The following is a 26034-nucleotide window of genomic DNA, read 5'->3' as shown; positions in this document are numbered from 1 at the left end:
TCGGAATGTATGAGACTCATACAACAATGGAACAAACACGTGGCAAGCTAGTGCTTTCAATCTATGGAAAATTAAATTCGATCAGCTGATTGATGAAATTATTTTAAGCTTTTCAATGATTATAACATATGTTAGAATATCATGTGTCAATTATCTCAGTTCCATATGGTATTCACCTTACCATGTTCATAACCTTACTAAATATCATCCTTTTTCATCCTTTGAAACCCTTAGAGGCAAAATATCTCAAAATCCGTTCTTAGTGCGCGTCTAGCATGTTTGAAGAATATTTGTGCAAAGTTTCAAGTCTGTAGGACAATCAGTTTGAGCTGTAGTGTGATTTCACATCAAAATTTTCGAAAAATGCCCTCTCCTGGACCCCCCTGTGCTCCTGATCGGAATTTTTCTGCATAGATCTAATTTTTTTTCGTAGCTGAACAAAAAAGTTCCATGACTTGCTGTGCAATGAGCGGTTAAAAAGTACAAAATTTTGGGGGGGCCCCAGCTCCCTCAGGGGGGCAAATTTCTGAAAATCCCTTCTTAGTGGATGTTTTCAGGCCACCATAAACAATGTAACATATTAAATCTGGGTAGATAAAAAGCCCTAACAGAAACAGTAATAGGTCTGAAATAAAGTAACTGGCTAATATCGCCAAATAGATAATAACTAAGATTAGATAGCATCAGCTTATTCTGACTAAATGGTACAAGAACCTAAAAAGGATTTGAAGGAAGTTTATTGCTCATAAATAGATTATTATATAAAATATTTGAAGATTGAGGTTATGTACATGTATTCACGGATCGGTGACCTAGAGATCGATCAAACCGAGGAACGTAGAATCTGACCAAAACCCCTTGGCAGAGCTTTATTGCAATCAGATGGTGTGCAATATGAAAAAACACCCGTCCACGTGGCTAATTATTAGGTAGCATGGAATTAATATTAATGTATAGAATATTAACTAGCATGCAAAGAGCATAAATAAAAAACCAAATAAAAATAATTTAATGTATTCAGGAATAAGAGTTACCAGGCGCATGAATACCGAATAAAATTTGCATGCACCAATAGTAAAACGGCAGTTAATAGGCGGCAACTGTAGGCCAGTTCAAAAATATTTCTATATATTTATATAATGTACTAGATTTTGTGTTAAAATTTGTGTAATCTATGTTATCGATATGGCTCGAATGCAAAGAAATTATTAATCATATAATCTAAGCAATATTTTGGTATTTTTTGTAAGATCTATTTGAACCTAAATGGCGGAGGACTAAGATATTTAAATTTTATGCTAATTTGAAAGTCGGAAAGAGGATCTGTAAAACTTGAGAAGGAAGAACCAGCACTCGCCAGCCAAATGCCACCATAAGAGGACCCCAAATATTTTAGAGCGAAGTACCTTACTAATGATTTTGTAAAAGTTAAAGTTAAAGTAAATTATTAAATTTCTTAAAAGACTTCGTGATGCTATTGTGAAGCAGAAGTCATTTTTCATTTTTAATTAAATTTATAACCCCTTGGAGGAGACGATTCCGGCTACCATATTCCCGGACCACATGGAGTTGGATCGACATCGGCGGCTTACAAGAAGATTTTCGACACGTGAGTGATTAAATTTGAATTAGTGATGGGCGCCCTAGTGCTTCGAATTAATCTGATGATCAAAGCTAGCTCGCCGAAAGGGTTTTATTATAAATTAAGAAATTAATAAGAGTAATACTTGCGCAAGTAAAAATTAGTATTAAAGGTATTTAATTGAAAGAAAAATATAGATCAATATTTTAGAAATTTCTATTAATCAAAGAAGTACGAAATCTAGGCTATTAAAACATATGCATATAATATTTAATTTTTTGCAATACAATTTGCGATAATTTATTATAGTTCTAATTCACTAGATGAATGGCTCTACCTATTCCGTCAGGTGCCGAATCTTGCACCCTGAGATAAAAATATATATTCGATACAAATAAATCTACTAAATACTAGAGATTTTAATATATATATATATTTGGATTATTAGTGGCTAATTTATCAAGCTGATCTTAGAGCACACATTTTTTGATTGAATTATCCAAGTCGACAAGTATTAGCAAGCGCATATCGCAACTACATGCAACAGAATGCATATGATTTTAAGATAAAGGCACATGGTAATGATTCGTGCCATAAATCTAGAATATAAAGTTAGCCTGTGATATTTTTATTGATTTCAATTATTGTTCTATTTTTATATTATATTTTTTTTTATCGCTCTATATATATTTTTTGCCTCGACTGATCTTTGCATTATTTATGTAATATATGTATGAAACTTTCATGGTGTGCAATTTATTTTTTATTCCTCAACTCTATAGTATAAGTATCATTTATATATATATTTATTATTTATTGAATTACAAGAGTTATTGGAGAAGCCCATATCTAGGCCTATCAAGATTTTTTAAGACTGAATACTATTAGAAAACCACGACCTAATTATATCAAATCTCATGCTTTACCGACTGATGCCAAGCAGGAGGCTAATCGTTATTTAAATATAAAGAATAACGTGACACAAAGACATGTCGTACCAACGTGGGACTGACGATGAGAGCCAAGCCCATTGTATAATTATTTGAAATTAAGTCAATAACCATATTGAAAATTATAGATAACTTATACGAGTTGTGAGGAAAACTGGCGAAGGAAAATTTGTATTACTTTTTGGGGAAACAATAGCTTTAAATAGAGAGAAATTATATGTTTTAAAGAAAATTTTATATTATTAGTACTGTGAAAAATTACATGTTTATAAAGAGAGATTATATTTTATAAGCCTAAACTGCTATTACTTTCTAGTCAAAAATATATTAGGTGTTTAAGCCGGTTGGAAAATAAGTCGCAGCCTGTAAACTAGCCAAGAATAAATCAACAAAACATTGGGGGCGCTAGAGCATTGTAAAAAACTTAAGTATAAATACCTTGTTGTAAGAGTATCCAAACACTTTACACATCACTGTTCACTGTAAGTCCCGGTTTGTGTCTCTTTTTTAAGCATCTTCGCTTATCATTTTTGTCACTGTTTAATTAGCATTTATCATATTTGACATAATGAATCACACTCCCGCAAACTCTGAAGTTTCATATATGTACGGCGGTTGCACAGATCCCACTTTGTCGACTCCAAGCACATCAAACCCCACCACGGTAGATGCCAATACGCCACGAGAAAGGGAACCAGGAAGCGTCGGGTCGATAGTCTTCGATCCACCAGGTCTGCAACCTCTATCATCCACTCGAATCGACGCCGCTGACACACCATTGAATCAACGGATAGTAGAGATCAACTTTGAAGGGGGCGAGGAGCAGCCTGCCGAACCCGCATCTCCAGAGGCCGAGTCACATCTGAGCAAACAAAGTCTATTTTCAGTCACAGAGCTAGATCCTTTTCAAAAGGTAATGATGGAACAAACTAGCAGTATGTTCAATATTATGCTACAAAACACAATGGACAGAATGATGCAGGAGATTAAAAAAGAGAATGTGGAAATGAAAGAGGCAAATAAGCAAACAATGGAACAGGGCATGAAAGAGACAGCGGGCGCTATAAAATCAGTAGAACGACGGTTGGATACTATTGAGGCTAAAGTAGAGAATCATAGGGAAGAATTAAAAGCAATGATAAATCTACAGAAAGAAAGTCAGGATAAAGTTACGGCAGGATTATCGGAAAGGTTGGATACGGTTACATGTGAGCTCAACGAAAGGATAGATAACCTAACCATACAAATCACTACACCCATTCAGGATATAACCAATAACATTAAGGCCGATTGCCACCAAGAAATCCACAAACAAATTACCGTTGCCAATCAAACATTAACAACTACAGTTGACAAAAATATTAACAGTATTAAAGAAATACAAAATAAACAGATTAATATGTCCACAAAAATGAACCAACTGCAAGGTAGCATCAATCAAAATACTGAAACCTGTAAAGCTTTAAACGGAACTCTACTAATTCAAAAATCCACTCTGACTCAATTAAATCAAGAAGTAAACGCAAATAAAATTACACATAATAGTCAATGGCAGATAACACAGGAAAAAATAACAGCATTAGAAAATCATATTCAACAACGACCTCAAGGGATTCAAACAGACAACCTCAACGTACATAGTATATTACAAGGACTAGGAAAATTTGATAATACTGATCGCCATTTGCAACCTCAACCATTCATTGATCAGATAAAATTAGTACAAACTCTTGCACCTACCTCTTGGAATTTTTGGCGTCTTCGTTTGACTAATTTATTGATTGGCGAACCCCTGATGTTCTTTCGGAGTAGAGCCCATGAATTTACATCATTGGATGAGTTTGTAGCTGTCTTCCTGGAACAGTATTGGAGCAGAAGTAAACAGTTGGACGTGCTAGCGGACATCATATCATGCGATTTCAACCCTAACTTAGACGGTGCATGTACCACTTTCGTCACTGCCCTACAGTTTAAAAATTCTCAATTGAGCGAGCCCATTAATGAATCGGCATTAGCAAGTATTATTTTAAAGAAGCTACCGTATCAAGTTAGAATGGCACTCGCCACACAACCCATTACTGATTGCAAGCAGCTGATAAATCATTTATATGGCATACAGTCTGCAATGGCAATATCAAACCACCGCTCAGACCAGAGATACGCACCAAATCAACATAATTCAAAATTTAATCCGCATAACAGCCAAAATTATGAACCGGTATCATATGATCGCTACCGATCTGCTCCTCAATTTGAACGCCGCTATGAGCACAGGCAAAATGGTAATTGGAATAATGAAAAATTTCAAAATCGCACAACCAACCACTATGCCCAGCAGAGCAATCGTAAGAATCACTATGATGGCCGTGATCGATTAAACTCAAATAATAATCACACTCAGAACAATTACAACAGAAATTACAAACCACCACCTCTTCAAATAAATTCCAACTACACATTAGCGCATGCAACAGGATTAAATCAACAAAAAACACAGAACCCAACACCCAACAACCCGCCACCAGATACACAGAAAGCTACAGCTAATAAACCAGGACTATATGATACCCCCGATATAACACCTACAAGCTCCAATGAAACAAACAAAGAAAATCCAGATATTTTAACATCATACACCACCTTTAGAAATGATCCACCGAAAATATTATTAGGAGAACAAAAGCCAACACCAGATAAACCACCACCAAAAACCAGCCGCCAGGAGGAGACCGCCACCATACTACCCGCTTTGAACGTCACACCCGCGCATCAAGAGACCGCCACCACACCCGCGCACCATTCGACCCCACCAAGGCACCCCAAGGAACCCAGGATAGAGGACCAAGAGGATGACACCAGGGAGGACGGACTACCGGACAAGAGGAGCGACCACCGCAAGGCCCGGAGACGGAAGCGCCCGAGGACACCGGACGGCCGACATCAGGACGGAGAGGACGGCATTCGGGAGAAGAACATGCATCGCAAGGCCCGGAGGCGAAAGAAAAGGAGGAGCCGCGCGCGCGCATACCGGCCGCATGCACGATTTAAACGCCCGAGGAGGACACCGGACCGACACCGAGGAGGACAGGAGCGGACCGACGGCGTGCATCCGCGGCACATACGTTTTAAAGGCTATGATCGACGATGTGACCGGCAAAATGGAAGTAATAATTGGAACAAAACCGGAGCTGCTTACGAAACTACTATGGATTCATGTTGGAATAAAAATGGAACCGATAAGACTACTATGGATTCGTGCATGGGCAACAATGAAATGGAAGATGGACTAATGAACAATGGAAAGTGGTTAATAAAATCAAAAGAAATAAGGAATAATGGCAATAAAATGGAAGTACCTGGCTACTATCTGATGAGAAGTTATACTATGTAAAAGATTATAAATGTTATGATATGGTGTGTAATATTTGTTATGATGGCTGTGATAATATTGAAAAGTGATGCTATAATTAAGACCATGTTATTGTTGAAAGAATTTATAAGTGTTGATTGGAAGTGTTATATTATTGAATTGTTTATTATGATGATGAAGCCTAATAATGAATTTAAGTGGAAAGTATCGGATGAAGTTGATTGGAAGCTTTATATTATAAAGTCGTTTATTGGTGTAACTAGAATTATAAAAAATGCCACTAAAATGAAAATATCGAGACTCAACGGAATAAATAGAAATCATAAGGAAGAAAACAGAACCAGATCAAGGAATTGTTTTAAAAGATACACCAGATACAAGGGCTTTAAATTCATAAAGATAAATTATCAATAGGACAGCCTCACAAATCAACAGCAGATAACCTCACCAGCCTACAACATCTACAAATAGAATGCAAGAAGATGCAAGTAAACCACGGGATTTCTACATGCTATATCGTCAAATTTGAAATAAATACAATAAGAAATCAAGGAAAACATTATTATCAAACCGATTACTAACCTTCCTTAATAAATTTAATCTTGGTATAGGACCGCGTGGCAACAATCCAATGTTTTAATTCCTTCCAGCCGTTAGAAGCCTGCAATAAGAAAAAGAATAAATTTTAAATGTGTAATTAAATTAGCTACATCCACTAAAAAAGGACACAAGCGGGGATAATAAAATTAAAATTTGTTAATTACCTTTTTAAGAGAAAAAATTGAGCAGTTAGGTTAGTTATGAAAGTCGACAGCAAATTCTGATGTAACATGTAGCCGTATGAAATGTAGAACAGCGACCAGCTGAGCAAAGCCACCTAAATCAAATATGTGACGTCTGTTGAACATATGTTTATAAAAAGAAATACTGTACCCAAAAAGTTATTTATTATTGTTATTTATTATATTTATTAATGTCGATATATTTATTTATATGTTTTATATTTATTACTTTTAATTATGCCACGTTTGTTACCTGAAAAAGACTTAAAGTGAATACCAGCTACCAAAACCAAAGAGCCATTAGCAAAAGAAAAGTATTGTACCTGATGTATAGAAAATTATTTATATTAAGACCTAAGAAATACTATAAGATATAAGCCCAGAAGTTTTGTGAATCGAAATTATTGTCTAAAAGGAATCATTTATGAGAATTATGAAATGTGTGTAGTTAGGTTGGCAGCCCTGCAAGCGGCGAATTTAAAAATTACTATGTTTTAAGTGTTGTCAGGAGGAGTACGTTTAGAAGTTTATATTTATGATATTTTATGTGTGTTGAGGAGGAGAATTTGTTATTGTATTTGATAAAGGTATAAAGGAGATGCAGCAAATATGTCTGCGATCTGTGATAGAAGTATGAGAGTATAATTTATAAATAAAGTATAGTGTATATCGATGTATTGAAGGGTGGGTTTTCATTAAAAACATTGTGATTCTCAAATATTTTGAATTCAAACCCAGGGGCGCGTGTAACATATTAAATCTGGGTAGATAAAAAGCCCTAACAGAAACAGTAATAGGTCTGAAATAAAGTAACTGGCTAATATCGCCAAATAGATAATAACTAAGATTAGATAGCATCAGCTTATTCTGGCTAAATGGTACAAGAACCTAAAAAGGATTTGAAGGAAGTTTATTGCTCATAAATAGATTATTATATAAAATATTTGAAGATTGAGGTTATGTACATGTATTCACGGATCGGTGACCTAGAGATCGATCAAACCGAGGAACGTAGAATCTGACCAAAACCCCTTGGCAGAGCTTTATTGCAATCAGATGGTGTGCAATATGAAAAAACACCCGTCCACGTGGCTAATTATTAGGTAGCATGGAATTAATATTAATGTATAGAATATTAACTAGCATGCAAAGAGCATAAATAAAAAACCAAATAAAAATAATTTAATGTATTCAGGAAATAAGAGTTACCAGGCGCATGAATACCGAATAAAATTTGCATGCACCAATAGTAAAACGGCAGTTAATAGGCGGCAACTGTAGGCCAGTTCAAAAATATTTCTATATATTTATATAAATGTACTAGATTTTGTGTTAAAATTTGTGTAATCTATGTTATCGATATGGCTCGAATGCAAAGAAATTATTAATCATATAATCTAAGCAATATTTTGGTATTTTTTGTAAGATCTATTTGAACCTAAATGGCGGAGGACTAAGATATTTAAATTTTATGCTAATTTGAAAGTCGGAAAGAGGATCTGTAAAACTTGAGAAGGAAGAACCAGCACTCGCCAGCCAAATGCCACCATAAGAGGACCCCAAATATTTTAGAGCGAAGTATCTTGCTAATGATTTTGTAAAAGTTAAAGTTAAAGTAAATTATTAAATTTCTTAAAAGACTTCGTGATGCTATTGTGAAGCAGAAGTCATTTTTCATTTTTAATTAAATTTATAACCCCTTGGAGGAGACGATTCCGGCTACCATATTCCCGGACCGCATGGAGTTGGATCGACATCGGCGGCTTACAAGAAGATTTTCGACACGTGAGTGATTAAATTTGAATTAGTGATGGGCGCCCTAGTGCTTCGAATTAATCTGATGATCAAAGCTAGCTCGCCGAAAGGGTTTTATTATAAATTAAGAAATTAATAAGAGTAATACTTGCGCAAGTAAAAATTAGTATTAAAGGTATTTAATTGAAAGAAAAATATAGATCAATATTTTAGAAATTTCTATTTAATCAAAGAAGTACGAAATCTAGGCTATTAAAACATATGCATATAATATTTAATTTTTTGCAATACAATTTGCGATAATTTATTATAGTTCTAATTCACTAGATGAATGGCTCTACCTATTCCGTCAGGTGCCGAATCTTGCACCCTGAGATAAAAATGTATATTAGATACAAATAAATCTACTAAATACTAGAGATTTTAATATATATATATATATTTGGATTATTAGTGGCTAATTTATCAAGCTGATCTTAGAGCACACATTTTTTGATTGAATTATCCAAGTCGACAAGTATTAGCAAGCGCATATCGCATCAGAAACTCACTGATATTGTTTAAAAATTAACCTGAACCAACAGTAAAATAAACCAAACAATAAATTGACAATCAATATCAACAATCAAAAATATATAATTATATTTTTATAATATTTATTTGTTTGTCGTTGTTTCTTGGTTTGTTAATTTTTGTCTATCTGTTTGTTTGATCAGCGTAAGAAGGAGCGCGGCCGCATAACTTTGGCCCAGGTGCTGGTTATCGAGGAGGCAGACTTGGGGGGTACGGGCGGTTCGGGGGGCTCAGGTGCGGCTGTAGGCGGGGGCGTGAGTCAGCTACTGCTGCTGGAGCAAAGTGGGGGTGTGCAGGAGAGCTTGGCGGGCGGAGCGCCCCTGCAGGTTGGCTATACCGACGCAACCGGCCAGGAGTACACGCTCTATCTGATCGCCGCCAATCCACCTGAACGCGATCTGTGGATTGATGCACTCAGGATTGGTAATTAAACCGAAATCATTAAATAATAATCATTAACCATGAATAATAATCATTACAGAGAGTGTCCCACGAAGAGGTTTACACGTTTAATTATATATCACGTGCCCATTCATGTACCGAACTTTTTTTAAATTTTACACAGTTTACAAAGTAGGTTCTGGAAATATTCTGGGAAAATATCAGCTTCCTAACCTTCGTAGAAACAAAATGATGGCATATTGAAAATTTTACTGATTCCCTTCCTATGAAAACTACTTTCATGAGTTATTATCTGATTTGTTTACTTCGTTGCGGTAATCTTGGATCATTTGATGGTCCCAGAAATGGATCAAACAATCTTCCAACAACATGTCATTTCACCTCATTTCCCAAATCATGTCAAGCTAAATGACAGACTTCATGGCCGTTGGATTGGTCGTGGAAGTGTTTTTTTTTTTAGATTGGCCACCCCGATCACCAGATGTAACTGTTTGTGACTTCTTTTTATGGGGTTAGTTGAAGAAAAAAGTTTATATCCATAGCTTCAATAATGATGAGGAACTAAAACGATCAATAGAAGAGTTACTTCTCCGGATACCGCGGAGTTTCTTTGTGAGAGCTTAAGAATCATTTCTTAAGCGCTGTTATCACTGTGTTGCTGTGGATTGATTTCAATTTGCATAATTTTAGACTTTAAGGTTCTTATTAGGCTATGTTCTAGTTGTTTTTATTTAAAAGTCATATTGCCCTAAAGTGCAACTATAAAAATATTTTGTAGAACCAAAAACACATTTTTAATGCTCTTAAAGTATCGTTTTTCATATGCCGCCATTTTGTTTCTACAAAGTTTAGGGAGTTGAAATTTTCCCAGAATATTTTTAGAACCTACTTTGTAAACTGTGTAAAATTTGAAAAAGTTACGTGCATGAATGGGCACGTAATATAAAATCAAACGTTTAAACCATGGGACACGGTGTATAAGGCAAGCTTTGTAGGTAACTTCGAGGGTAGGTAAGAGTCGCTTCTAGCAACCCCTTAGTCATCACTCCTTATCTCTCCAGTCCTCCTACTGCAATCCTCTTCTCTATTCTCTGTCATTCTCATTCTCTGGAAGATTTTCCATCCATATTTTTCTCGACCTACCTTGCTTCTGATACTGGAGTCCATAAAACGATTTTCAATGGTATTCTCTTTGTATCCATTCGTCCAAAAATGGTTTTCGATCAAAATGGGATTGCTGGATCAATCTTTCTATTCATACCACAAGAACCACAGTGACCTTGGTGACCAATTTCACCATATGGACAAGTGGAACAGACACTCTAGCGAAAACGCTTGTCACTCTCTGGTTGATTACCAAAAGATTTAGGTAACGGACCCAGTTTGTGCTCACCTCATGGACCTGTGGAACAGTCACTCTGGCAAAACCGCTTGTCAGCTACTGCTGCTGGAGCAAAGTGGGGGTGTGCAGGAGAGCTTGGCGGGCGGAGCGCCCCTGCAGGTTGGCTATACCGACGCAACCGGCCAGGAGTACACGCTCTATCTGATCGCCGCCAATCCACCGGAACGCGATCTGTGGATTGATGCACTCAGGATTGGTAATTAAACCGAAATCATTAAATAATAATCATTAACCATGAATAATAATCATTACAGAGTGTCCCACGAGGAGGTTTACACGTTTAATTTTATATGCCTATCCATGTACCGAACTTTTTTTAAATTTTACACAGTTTACAAAGTAGGTTCTGAAAATATTCTGGGAAAATATCAGCTCCCTAACGTTCGTAGAAACAAAATGATGGCATATTGAAAATTTTACTGATTCCCTTCCTATGAAAACTACTTTCATGAGTTATTATGATATCTGATTTGTTTACTTCGTTGCGGTAGTCTTGGATCATTTGATGGTACCAGAAATGGATCAAACAATCTTCCAACATGTCATTTCACCTCATTTCCCAAATCATGTCAAGCTAAATGACAGACTTCATGGCCGTTGGATTGGTCGTGGAAGTGTTTTTTTAGATTGACCACCCCGATCACCAGATGTAACTGTTTGTGACTTCTTTTTATGGGGTTAGTTGAAGAAAAAAGTTTATATTCATAGCTTCAATAATGATGAGGAACTAAAACGATCAATAGAAGAGTTACTTCTCCGGATACCGCGGAGTTTCTTTGTGAGAGCTTAAGAATCATTTCTTAAGCGCTGTTATCACTGGATTTCAATTTGCATAATTTTAGACTTTAAGGTTCTTATTAGGCTATGTTCTAGTTGTTTTTATTTAAAAGTCATATTGCCCTAAAGTGCAACTATAAAAATATTTTGTAGAACCAAAAACACATTTTTAATGCTCTTAAAGTATCGTTTTTCATATGCCGTCATTTTGTTTCTACAAAGTTTAGGGAGTTGAAATTTTCCCAGAATATTCTTAGAACCTACTTTGTAAACTATATGTAAAATTTGAAAAAAGTTAAATGCATGAATGGGCACGTAATATAAAATCAAACGTGTAAACCATGGGAGACGGTGTATAAGGCAAGCTTTGTTGGTAACTTCGAGGGTAGGTAAGAGTCGCTTCTAGCAACCCCTTAGTCATCACTCCTTATCTCTCCAGTCCTCCTCTTGCAATCCTCTTCTCTATTCTCTGTCATTCTCATTCTATGGAAGATTTTCCATCCATATTTTTCTCGACCTACCTTGCTTCTGATACTGGAGTCCATAAAACGATTTTCAATGGTATTCTCTTTGTATCCATTCGTCCAAAAATGGTTTTCGATCAAAATGGGATTGCTGGATCAATCTTTCTATTCATACCACAAGAACCACAGTGACCTTGGTGACCAATTTCACCATATGGACAAGTGGAACAGACACTCTAGCGAAAACGCTTGTCACTCTCTGGTTAATTACCAAAAGATTTAGGTAACGGACCCAGTTTGTGCTCACCTCATGGACCTGTGGAACAGTCACTCTGGCAAAACCGCTTGTCACTCTCTCTTGGATTACCAAACGATTTAATGATAATGGACCCAGTGTGAGTGCTTACCATATGGACATGTGGAACAGTTATTGTGGTAAAAATGCTTGTCACTTTCCCTTGGGTGTCAGAACCCAGGGGAAGGGTGGTCAAGCAAAACCTCAGAGGAAAAATAATAATCATGTTATGAATGTAGCGGCTACAGACCAGTTATAGCAAGCAAAAATAACAGATTTTTATAAAACTGAATGCATATCATAAGAAATTAAGTTGATTGACTATTCAAAAATCTGTCAATAACTCTGATAATATTTCATAAAGAATTTGAAAAAAGATCAACATGTTTTGAAAGTTTTCAATATAAATCATAACTATTTCCATACTATTCTCCATTTTTATCCATAATATATCATCTATGATTGCTCATTAAATATTTTCAGCATTCTATAATACGTATATTTTCTACATTGAATGATCAGTCTCCTCCACCTCTCCTTCTCTTACTCCTTCACCATATCCTCAATAATCCGTAGTAAACGTTTGGTCTAGTCAACTACAAATTTTAGAGGTTCATACACGTATATTGTTAGGCATCCATTCGTAGGCATGTCCAGAAATGTTCTGGTCTTTGTTCAGTTCGTTTTATTTTGTAGCTTGATTCTAAAGCTGCGTTTACACCAAAGTTACTAGCAACATTTTTATTTTTCCGTCCTTATAGATTCTATCAGATAACCATAGAGAAACAATAGCGTAAGTAGATATTCCATGGTATAGGGCGTCTATGTTGCAACTTTTACTGTTATTTCAAGCCGATTATTGTCGATTTTTACTGTTTTGTTGGGGTGAGAGTGTATGAACGGCACAGTATGAGAGACTACCAGCGTCACACAGCTTCACGGGAAAGAACTACGTGGACTATCGGCTTGAGATAACAGTAAAAGCTGCGTCATAAACGTCCTATACCATGGGATATCTACTTACGCTATTATTAATCTATGACATAACTTAACACTATGATTTGCATATGTGTTTGTCAAGCTCCGTTTAATCTAATAGGATCTATAAGGACGGAAAAATAAACTATTTGTTGATAACTTTGGTGTAAACGCAGCTTAAGAGCAAGCTTCTTGCTTTTTTATTCGTTTTTTTATTGATTGAATTCTATTTTTCTTTGTTGTTGTTTACCTCTACTGAGGACTATGTTCCGTTTTTATGACTTTGTCAATACATGTACTTGTCAACGACAATAATTAAAACATTTGATTTGAGTTGAATTTGTGATTTGATGAATGGTTGTGTTGGTGTTTCAGTGTGCGCGGAGAATGTGACCGGGCGCACATTAGACTGGTTCCACCTGGGCGTGTGGAACAGCAAGCGTTGGCCGTGTTGTCGCTACACATTCCGCTCGGCCCCCGGCTGTCAGCGGACCACGCTCTGGTCTGACGGATCTCAGTCTTCCCAAACCAACCCCAACCCCAACACAACCCTCGTCACGCCCATCGATATCTCGCCTTCCAAATTAGGTAACACAATCAAAGTTGATTCCAATATCATGCTTAGCGAACTCACAGTTTAAATAACAATTCAATTGAGCTAAATGATATGGCTTATTGGGCATAAATTGGGAAATGGTATGCCTTTTCCTACAAACAACACAAGTTCACCTTTTAGCTCAATTGTGTTAGGTAACACACATTTTTGTCATAGTCATTCAATTTCAGCTGCTTTCCATGCATGGAATGAAGCCGGTAAACAGCTATTTGCAGAACAAGCAAACATGTGATTTCTTTACAGCATACTATACTGTAAAGAGATCATATGTTTTCTTTACAGTCGAGTATGTTTCCCAGTTCCGAAATAGGAACACCAAAACTGCTGCAAAAAACCGCCTTCAGCGCTCCAGGTGGAAGTTTTGTCAACTAGAATCACACAGTTCCCAATTCGGAATTTGTAAACTAGGTTATTTTATAGAATGCATGTAGTAACTTCAGCACAAGCAGGTAATGTTTTTTATTTTCCAATTATTCTTCTTTAGATTATTATTACAAAAAATAGTGTACGTTACTTGGACGTGAATGTCTCTTGCAGGGCACAAATAAAATTCTAGTCTCGGCTAACGCCTCGACTAGGAACATCATTCTTGCCCTGCAAACGGCCCCTTCCCGTCCATGTGACGTAAAATACTATTACAAATACAGTGTACATAAAGCAGGCCACAAACGGTGGGACATACATGATATACATGTCGTCATACATTATTGTGTCATCACAGTGAAAGGCTTCAAGCAAAATTTTTTGTGGTTGGGATTTTGTATCTCCGATTTTTCCTTTGCTGCTCTATCTGAGGTTTAATTATTTTCTATTATTATAATTTGTAATTTCTATTGGTTTTTTTATTGTTATTGGTTATTCATTTTATGTTGGAAGCCTCTTGCTGATGACAAAACATGCATGATGAACATGTGTGTGTGAACATGATAAACATGCAGTTAGTGGTCACTAACCTATCGTTAGTAGCCAGTTAGTGGCCAGCCTTATCAAATCGACGATTGGGAGAGAATCTACAGGATTATTAAACCAAACTGTATCACTTACGAATTTTTATATTTCATGTACTCCAAATGAAATTATGTTTCCAGTTCTTATGTATATCACGAGAACTTGCAGTCCAAAAATATATTGCACTAGAATTTTGAATTGGGTTTAATGAAAAGTGAAAATAGTTATTTGTGCAACTAGTGCGCAAAGTGACAGTTTGCTGCATCGAAAGAAACGTTTACGCCCGAGCCGTAGGCGAGGGCGGAATGGTTCTTGAGTGCAGCAGAGGAACTTTGCGCACGTATTTCACATAAATTTTTCCTACAGTTACCATTGAATATGAAAAGTGGGTAATTATGGGTAAAATTGCCTGAATAATGTAGTAGTGTTTGAATGGCGGGGGGCAGCTGTGTGGTGTGTGCTGTGGTGGCACTGTGCTGTCGTTGTCCTTGGTTATAATATCTACTTAATAATTAGCGCGTTGTGCTTGGTTGCACCTCTGCTCACTATAGCAGCCCACTCACTGTTACCAACTTAATTTTGATTTTGCTGCACTGGTGCTCCATATAACCTACTAACTATTTTGCGTTGTCATGCTGCAAATCTGGAGTACGCAAAGTACTCACTTTGCGCACTAGTGCGGAAAAGTGATTCTTTGCAGCCTGCAATCAGTGCACAAATGGTCACTTTCAGGTATCTGTAGGAAAAGTAAATTTTTTGGACTTAGTATTTATAAAATATTAAAAGTAAGTAGGTATTACTTTATAAATATACCAATACTTTCAATCACCAGCCGCCACTGGTATATTTTAGAATATATTTTTTAGGTAGTTCATTGAGAAAACACGTTCAAACATTGATTTCAATTATTGAAATATTCATGTTTTAAAATCCTATTGTTATGTCTTTATAGATTGTAAAAGTGAAAAAGTAAAGTATTACTTTTTAATATTAGTTTAATTTAGTTTTGTTGCCTTCACCACAGTTGATTGACTGGATAATTGTCAAAGTAGTGGTTTCACTCAGTTTGAAATTCTTGATAAGTCAAGTAGAGTGGTTCATAGCACTAAAACCTCAATATCAATACGTCCGTTGATTTTTCGTCTTCTAAAAAGGGTATCATTAGTTTAGTTTTGTTGCCTTCACCATAGTAGATTGTCAAAATAATGGTTTCACCCAGGGTAAGAATACTTTATGAGTAAATTAGAGTAGGATCGTGACGCTAAAAACCTCAATGTCTCAAATGTTGGAAAGTGTGCTGTTCAATGGATTCCAAGTAAAATCCTCAGCTATTTCCAAAAGCCTAGCTCATACAGAACATAGATTGTTGGCTTGTCTGAGAAAATTTCAAACTCTTCTTGAAGTGAATTCCACTTCAGAGGTCGAGTACAGTGCCTGCCAAATTGCATGCACTGTTTTAGTATTGAATGATTCAATGATTTTATTTAAGCCAAAGTACATCAGAACATAAGCCAGGTCACATACAACATTCATTATAAATAAAATACAATATACAATATCAGAATACAATCTCGACAAAATCAGAATAGTAATCTCTTGACAAAGAGGTAATTGAATGATTTCATTTCAAGTCTCAAAACGCCACCTAAATCGTTAGGGCAAGTGGCAGGCCACTAATAAGTTTTATTCTTGAATCATCTCCACCGTGAATTCAACGATTACAGTGCATTGCTAAGGAGATCTTACAATTGATTACAACAATGATACCACTAAACCGGCAAACTATCTCAAAACTTAGTTGTGCGCTTCACATGAAATAAAAGCTCGAACATCTCTATTTGAGACTCATGAGCTATATTATATTTGTTGTGTATCTGCCATACGCTAAATAAATAAAATAAAGCTCGAATATCTCCACAAAATGATCTTTATCTTTATAAAAACCATGAGCGTAAAAACAAAAAATTAAAACGCTCATCTCCTATTTCTGTTCTCAAACTGTTAGCACATAACCTCTGTAAATTCAATAATCTATTGAAGAAATAGTTTAAATCGGAAATCCAGATATCGGTTTCATATAAACTTTTATCTGATATTTTTTTTTTGGCAGATTGTCTTCTGTTATAGATCAACTGCATATGCAAACATCTCAGTGCAAATTATGCTTAATTCAACAGATGTAACCTAAATAATGCTAGTACAAGACCAGGTACCACAATCTCTTACAAAACCAGTACTAGTTTAATGTTTCACACTACCTTCTATCAATTCACTACCAATACCCAAGTAATTCTCGTTTTATTCCTGATATGATTTCCTCATGTGCTCAATTTTCTACACGTTGAATCCGGTTCTTATTTTTATGCCGTGTTCTCTGAATTTCAACCAGTTCATCAAACTGTACCAATTATGTAATATTTTGTGAAGCAACACTCGGTTCTTCCGTATCGTTCGGCAAGCAACGGAATCGTGCGCGCGTTGCAAGTGCGTGATCTTCCCGTATCTGTCGATGCATCTTCTTCACCTTTCATTATTTCAGGTGCATTTGAAGATTCGCAGCAGGTAGTTATCAGTTGACGTTTGGCCTACACGCATGCGCGAGTGTGCGTTCGTTTTGAATAATAATTAGTAAATTAGTGTGGCGTTGTTGTTGTCTTCACCATAGTAGATTGTCAAAATAATGGTTTCACCCAGGGTAAGAATACTTTATGAGTAAACCTTATTTAAATTAAAATTTATTGTATCCCTTATAATTTATTTACTTTTATCTTTTTTCATTCTCAGAAATGACTAAATGATGAGGATTTTTTTTTTGTATTTTAAATATTATTATACTATTTTCGATTTGCAACGGTCACCAGCGGGCAAAGTTATTCTTTTGCTGGTGATGCCATATATAAGAAGTAAATTATATTAACATATGTAAAGAGATATTTATGATTTTGTATTATTATTTCTTATTTTTAGTTGAACTTGTATTTTGTTTAAATTTATTATTCATAATTTTTTGATTCGCTCTTTATTTGTGATTGTTTTTGTTTTTTTTTAAATGGCAAAATAAATGATTTGATTTGATTTGAAAAAAAAAAAAAAAAAAAAATTAGAGTAGGATCGTGACGCTAAAAACCTCAATGTCTCAAATGTTGGAAAGTGTGCTGTTCAATGGATTCCAGTAAAATCCTCAGCTATTTCCAAAAGCGTAGCTCATACAGAACATAGATTGTTGGCTTGTCTGAGAAAATTTCAAACTCTTGAAGTAAATTCCACTTCAGAGGTCGAGTACAGTGCCTGCCAAATTGCATGCACTGTTTTAGTATTGAATGATTCAATGATTTTATTTAAGCCAAAGTACATCAGTACATAAGCCAGGTCACATACAACATTCATTATAAATAAAATACAATATACAATATCAGAATACAATCTCGACAAAATCAGAATAGTAATCTCTTGACAAAGAGGTAATTGAATGATTTCATTTCAAGTCTCAAAACGCCACCTAAATCGTTAGGGCAAGTGGCAGGCCACTAATAAGTTCTTATTCTTGAATCATCTCCACCGTGAATTCAACGATTACAGTGCATTGCTAAGGAGATCTTACAATTGATTACAACAATGATACCACTAAACCGGCAAACTATCTCAAAACTAGTTATGCGCTTCACATGAAATAAAAGCTCGAACATCTCTATTTGAGACTCATGAGCTATATTATATTTGTTGTGTATCTGCCATACGCTAAATAAATAAAATAAAGCTCGAATATCTCCACAAAATGATCTTTATCTTTATAAAAACCATGAGCGTAAAAACAAAAAATTAAAACGCTCATCTCCTATTTCTGTTCTCAAACTGTTAGCACATAACCTCTGTAAATTCAATAATCTATTGAAGAAATAGTTTAAATCAGAAATCCAGATATCGGTTCATATAAACTTTTATCTGATTTTTTTTGGCAGATTGTCTTCTGTTATAGATCAACTGCATATGCAAACATCTCAGTGCAAATTATGCTTAATTCAACAGATGTAACCTAAATAATGCTAGTACAAGACCAGGTACCACAATCTCTTACAAAACCAGTACTAGTTTAATGTTTCACACTACCTTCTATCAATTCACTACCAATACCCAAGTAATTCTCGTTTTATTCCTGATATGATTTCCTCATGTGCTCAATTTTCTACACGTTGAATCCGGTTCTTATTTTTATGCCGTGTTCTCTGAATTTCAACCAGTTCATCAAACTGTACCAATTATGTAATCTTTTGTGAAGCAACACTCGGTTCTTCCGTATCGTTCGGCAAGCAACGGAATCGTGCGCGCGTTGCAAGTGCGTGATCTTCCCGTATCTGTCGATGCATCTTCTTCACCTTTCATTATTTCAGGTGCATTTGAAGATTCGCAGCAGGTAGTTATCAGTTGACGTTTGGCCTACACGCATGCGCGAGTGTGCGTTCGTTTTGAATAATAATTAGTAAATTAGTGTGGCGTTGTTGTTGTCTGTTCACCGATGACAGGCTTAGGCCTGAGGCTGATGCCTCCACAAGCCAGAGTGTTTCGTAGACCCGCCACCTCTAGGATAGCCTTTCTCGAGCAGAGACTCAGGTTACACCAGGAGTCAGGTAGTAATCCTCTTCATTTTTCCATCAAAATTTCAAATTTACTTCGTGATTGCATTAAATTTTTCAGTGTTGTACTGAAGGTAATGTTGTGTTGAATATCAATGTTTAATAGAACGACTTGAAATTGACACAACTTCTTATCAACAACATTTTTGACAAACTAGTTTCGGTCGTTACACCTTTACCAATCTCTAGAAAACTATGCTCAGATTAACGATATATTAGTTTTGGGTGCTACGCCACTATCAATCTCCAGTAAACTATTATCAATCTCATTGACAGCATTATCAATCTGTGTATAGTTTACTAAGACTAGAGATATCTAGATCAATCTGTAGTCTTTAGTAAACTCTGCACAGATTAATAATGGTGTAGAAATGGAAACTAGTTTTGTGAAAATGTTAAAATCTATATTTAAGTGCTTGTGATAATTCCAAGTTGTTTTTTTAAATTGAAGACTATTATTGTTATTTTCCAGTATCAATTTTCATTTTCATTATCTATTTATTGAAATTGGAGGATTCTAGTTTTCTAGCCAAGTTATTAGATCTTCATCAAGTGTCCGTTGAAATTGTTGAATATTATTATATTAAAATTAAGTTAGGTTATTAAGCTATTACAACTTGAAATAGTCTCAGCACTAAATGGTTATTATTAGAATATCCAGAAACTAGACCAGGTTGTTACTATACTCCACTAACGAGACTAGAAACTAATTTCAGTGATACACCGTTATCAATGCGTAGGTACCTGGAACAACAACCAAAATTATTAGATAATTTTGGTAAATTTATAAAAAAAATCCAGTGTTTTACCGTTATCAATTTGTATCTAAGTATTATCAATCAAAATTAGTGTAACTTATCTAATCTATCCTATTATTAAGCGAGCAATTTCTGTTTATATTTCTGTTTATATTTTTATATCTGGTTATTTATGTTCAACGGATCTCGAAAACGGTTCTAACGATTTTCACGAAATTTGGAACATAGTAGGTTTATGATATAAAAATTCGATTGCACTAGGTCTCCTTGGGAAAACTCGCTGAACGACATTAAAAGGATAATTCATCCTTTGGCTGAAACAGCTGACACTTTTGTCGTCTGTTGATAGTAAAAAGTGAGCGAGTGATTCTGTGGAAAATCAAAATATCGCATCCCCGAAATTCATAAGCTGACGTATAGCCAGCTGTAAAATAAAAACACGATCATTTTAGAAAATTGTGTTCTGTTTATCAATAAAATATCGGGGCACCGAGCTTCGCTCGTTATTTGTATTTATTGATAAACAGAACACAATTCTCTAAAATGATCGTGTTTATAAATTTCACAGCTGGCTATACGTCATCTTATGAATTTCGGGGATGCAATATTTTGATTTTTCACATACTCACTCGCTCACTCACTTTTTTACTATCCACAGACGACTAATGTCTCAGCTGTTTCAGCCAAGGATGAATTATCCTTTTAATGTAGTTCAGAGAGTTTTCCCAAGGATGAGACCTAGTGCAATCGAATTTCTATATCATAAACCTACTATGTTCCTAATTTCGCGAAAAACGTTGGAGCCGTTTTCAAGATCCGTTGAACATAAATAACCAGATATAAAAATACAGAAATTGCTCGCTTAATATAATAGGATAAAAATAACGAGCGAAGCTCGTTGCCCCCGATATTACTGTAATAAAGTAAAGAACTGGCTGATACTCGTACGGGATAGGAAAATTATGTTTGACCCATCATCACGTCTGAACTACTGGACTGATTAACTTGGAATTTTGCATATAGATTCTTAATCAACCGAGGATGGTTATAGGCCTATTTTCAATTCTTCAAGATTTCATTACGTCAAATTTTCAGTCTGTCAGGTTTTAAAATAGACCCTTGCGGAGCACGGGTTTCCTGCTGGTTTCTAATAAATGGATGCGACAACAAAGAATAGTGTTGTTCAAGAAGCCCATCACCAAAGTAGCATCTTCACTATTACACAGAAAGACCCCAGGTGGACTCACAAGAAATGAACCCGCATCAACAGTTTGGTTATAGGAAAGCGAAGCATTGCTCATTACTCCATGGGTTGGTTGACAGGGTGCATTATCTTCTATCACGATTATCGATTAAATAGACCTTTTTGAAGCACCGGTTATTATCGGAAATTGAAGGTATTTATCAATCTGTATTGATCAATATCAATTTTGATTCTGATTTTATTGATCGGTATTGTATCAATCGATCGGTATTTATCAATTATAATAAATAGAGAAGTTGCCAAGACCTCCACAATTTTTTGTAATTTGTAAAATTAATTACTATGGAGAGATTCCACAACATCTGTATCGGATTCACAAATTTTATCACTTGATAGTTACGGAATTTATCCTCTGTATATAGGAACTGATAGGAACTTGTATTTCCTGAACTTTCAAAGATGAAAAAATACCCAGAATAGGGAAAGTTTTTTAATTTATTGAAAATGAGGAAAATGTTTGTTGCTGCTGTACCTAGTGATTCAGTTATAAACACTAAACGTCATCTACTTCGTATTTAAACGCATACTGGAAAAAATACTAAATTCTACTTTATATTACACTGAATAAAATAAGTTGAGACTTGATCTCCCAGCCGACCATAATTAGCGTTTTAAGATTCTGTGAAATTCTAATGCAAGTTAATTCTAATGTGACTAAAGAAGCTCAATGTGACAACACTGCTGGCGTTAGCAAATGCACTGTTGTCATATTGAATGTATTCAGTCACATGGACTTGCATGAGAAAGTCTCAATTTTACCCTATCTGGCAACGCCGATATTTGGTCGACTACGAGCTCAAATCTCAATATTATTTTATTCAGACTTGATTTTTTAGACATATTGAGTTAATTGTAATGTGACTAAAGAAGCTCAATGTGACAACACTGCTGTCATTAACAAATACAACGTTGTCATATTGAATATTTACAGTTACACATGGGCTTGCATTTAAAAGTCTCAATTTCACACATCTGGCAACGCCGATATTTGGTCGACTAGGAGCTCAAGTCTCAACGAATTTATTCAGACTTAAGTTGACGTTGAATGTTCAATTTTTCATTTTGATGGATTGTTAGGATAGGTAAATTTTATAAGTAATTTGATTACTAGAATATTTTTAGCACTTGAAACGAAGATTTATGCATTTCTAAGATTATTTTTACGATGTCACATTCATGTGAAAAATCTTTAAAAATCACTCATTGGCTGTAGTTTATCTTCAGGATCCTTTGTCAACAGACTTATCTATTAGTATAAATTAACTAAATTAATATAATTTCGTTCCTAAAGCCTGCTTCAGTCAGTGAGTGATTATTCAATTTGTTTTACGTCTACAAGTCGTCATTGCAGTGTCAAAAAACTTGATGAAATGTCGCAGTTTGTGATAAATCAATAATTTTTAGAATACCATTTGATTACGTTTATTTCACACACGTGTGGCTATTGTTGCCTCCTTCAATATAAACTTCCAACAAACCAAGGTTTATCACTTGGGTGTGAGGTGTGATAATTTGACTGCCTTTAATGTCGATTGATGAAAATTTCATCATTTAATGATACCCATGTCCCGGGCTACTGTCATAAACTAATAATGTTTATTTTCTTCAATGTCAACATTTATTATTTCTACTACTTCCATGTCAATATCCAATACATAATATAATACTTCATCATCAAAGACAATCTAAAACTATTTTTCTATTTCTTAAAGCTATCACTTATCTATTAACTTGTTATTGTAGTTAAAATCGATTACCACACATTCAACCTTGAATACTGTCGAAAATAATTCTCTGGTTTATTTCTAAGAACACTTTCTAGAAGCGGTAATTGTTTTATTGTTGGCCATAATAAGTTGAATAACAGGTTCTACGTCAAACAAGCTATTAAAGGTAGCCTAGGGTGATGACTGGACGCCGAAATTAGACGAATTCGAGTAGAATTCAGATGAAATCAAACGAATAGTATCGTGGGACCCACGTTTGTCAACGGCTGTAGAACCGCGTTAAAGAGTAGATAGAAACATCTCACATCTTGATAAGCAAGGTAACATTAATTTTCTGTTGGAAATTGTGTTCATTATCTTGGTTTTACTCGTCTCATAACAAGCTCCCACCGAATATTTACTTATATTTATTTCCGTACTCAGTATGAGTGAAAATTCTTGGTAACCTTACAGGATATAAGAAATTGTTGGTTTTCCTTGATTGTAGATAGATGATATCAGTCAAATTGATACAAATTAGTTTTGTTTTCCCACTCCCAATCATTGTTATAATTTGTGAATATGAGATGAGTAACTGATCAAAAACTGAGCTATTTCGTTAGAAGAAATATTTGATAGTATGGAGACTTGTTAGCCTATAGATTGATTAACCAAAAATGCAATGGACATTCAGTGTTAGTATACCGAATGTGTGTCCCATAATAGATAAATCAGAAATTCGTGATGTTAACCAAATTATAATTCACTCGAATTCATTAAAATTCATTCATAATAAAAAGAGGGACTAAGAATAGATGTTAACATCTTCATTCTTCTCAACTTCAATAAACCAATTTACTTGCCATTTGAACAAAAAATATAGAAATTTTAAAAGAGAAGCATATAATTTAGATTTCAAATTAATCACAAGTAAGAGCAGAAATAAAACATACACAACAATACTAAACAACTCAAAACTTGGATATACTATCATTAAGTTTGATTTGGTAGAAAGCACAAAATTAGTAGGAGGCTAGTTTGAAAAATGTTCCTAGTTTTTGTAATGTAGTTTTTATAGTGGCAAACACTTCTCTAGAGAAGAATTTCACCGGAAATTCATATTTAAATGCTATTTGATTTTCGCAGCCTGTCAGCGTACCATAGTTTAATAGCTGCAGCGTAGCAAGCCTGATCGTCACAGTTTCTACACAAGCTTGAAATAATAAGACAATCTTCTCAAATATTACTAAAATAATTCACTGGTTGCAAAATAAACTAAAGTTAATAGCATTTATTTGAAATTTAGTTCAATTATTTTTTTTTTATTTATAAAGGGTTACCTGATAGTATTTTTATAGAATCAGTAGTACATTTTATTTTCTAAAGACACGACCGATTTCGTGTTGGTATCTTTTTTATTTATAAATTAATGTGAATTATAATGTTTTTTAGTTATTTTTGAAACTTGCTTTTAAAAGTATTTAAAAATATATATCTTTGAAATTGAGTCCTTCATTCTATAAGTAAAGTCTTTCAAATGAAAAGTCTTTCAAAATATGAGGATTTCGTATGCAATAGAGAGAAATAGAGTCAACAATCAAATCAAATGTATTTTACTTTTACGTCATGTGCGATTCTCAAACAGTCCTGGTGCATATTAGGAAGATTTACACTATTTTGCAAATTTTATCTCTCTCAGTATCATAACTAACCTGATAGTCCAGTCAAATGGTCGTTTTTCAGGAAACAGCCCCGAAAGAATTTTCCCGACGGTTCTACATGTATTTTGGGGCGCTGAATTCGAATCTGAAATTTGCTGACACGCCAGAGGGCGGCTTCATCCCCAACCCCTAAAATTTTGGACTTTTTTAAATTTTTTCATTTAATCTCGAAAACTTCGAGTTTTTGGAGAAAAATAATTATTTACAAAATTAAAGATAGTAAAATTTGCAATAAGTTGATTGGTCGAGCAGGATTCTACCATTTTTGGTTCTGGAGCTACGAATTTTCAAAAAAGGGGTATTTTTGAAGGAGTTTTCAAAATTATTCAAATCTACCACTTCTACCCTATACAACTTGGATATTTTTCTAGTAAAGATAAAAAATCACACATCACGTGAATTAACAATTAATTCTGAACAGGATTCCTTAGGAATTTTCTAATCTAGTAGTGGGGGGAGAGGGAATACACCCAAACATAGAAAATCATTCCATCTATCAGTTAATTGTATTTTGGTAAGCATTGCCCTATTCGCAGATTCATTGAAATTTATATTCCAAGTTTCTTCCCACTCGTTTTATTAATAAAACCATATACGCTTCTACCTTCCCAAGCATGATAAGTTGTCCCATTCGATTTATTAATAAAACCATAATATAAGCTGCCTCCATAACTCTATGCTAGCCTATACAATATTATCTTGTCTATACCGTTTTGCCTACTGTCTTGATATATGCTAAAAACAGCAAACTTTCAATGCCAAGCACGCTCTTATTGAACAATACTGTTTTAAGTATCGTTGGAAAAGAGAATTTTACTTTGAAACATGCAACAAGTTTCCGATTTACAAGAGAATAAGATGCGACGGCGACCATGTCGATCTTCCTCTCTCAATCTGACCGACTGGCATTTGCGTTTGCGCCTTTCTCTCATTACTTCTATCTCTCACTCACTCTCACTCTCTCCTACACCTTCATTATCATAATAATCATTATTGGAGGAGTGCGGGGCAGTAGGGTGGAGAAAGGAGGGGGGAAGACGACCACTGAAAGGAGGACATC

The 26034-nt window shown here is 35.0% G+C and overlaps 1 protein-coding gene across 8 annotated transcripts in view; it reads left to right on the top strand.

The window, feature by feature from the left end:
• The window catches only part of LOC111056131 (tyrosine-protein kinase Btk29A), a 75786-nt gene that overhangs the window by 24642 nt on the left and 25110 nt on the right, over positions 1-26034 (top strand). For 4 of the 8 annotated variants that reach the window (XM_039439176.1, XM_039439174.1, XM_039439175.1 and 1 more), the window contains exons 3-5: positions 9156-9300; positions 10878-11012; positions 13706-13918. In XM_039439176.1, coding sequence (XP_039295110.1) covers positions 9156-9300; positions 10878-11012; positions 13706-13918 — 493 coding nt within the window. Of the gene's footprint in view, positions 1-9155; positions 9436-10877; positions 11013-13705; positions 13919-19303; positions 19520-23575; positions 23595-26034 lie in introns of those variants that run through there. The other 4 variants (XM_039439178.1, XM_039439177.1, XM_039439179.1 and 1 more) reach the window with 3 other exon arrangements.

The sequence above is a fragment of the Nilaparvata lugens genome, chromosome 12 (assembly GCF_014356525.2).
Source record: "Nilaparvata lugens isolate BPH chromosome 12, ASM1435652v1, whole genome shotgun sequence".
Classification (NCBI taxonomy): domain Eukaryota; kingdom Metazoa; phylum Arthropoda; class Insecta; order Hemiptera; family Delphacidae; genus Nilaparvata; species Nilaparvata lugens.
The sequence above is the reverse complement of the archived record's forward strand: the minus strand, read 5'-3'. Positions and strand labels throughout refer to the sequence as shown.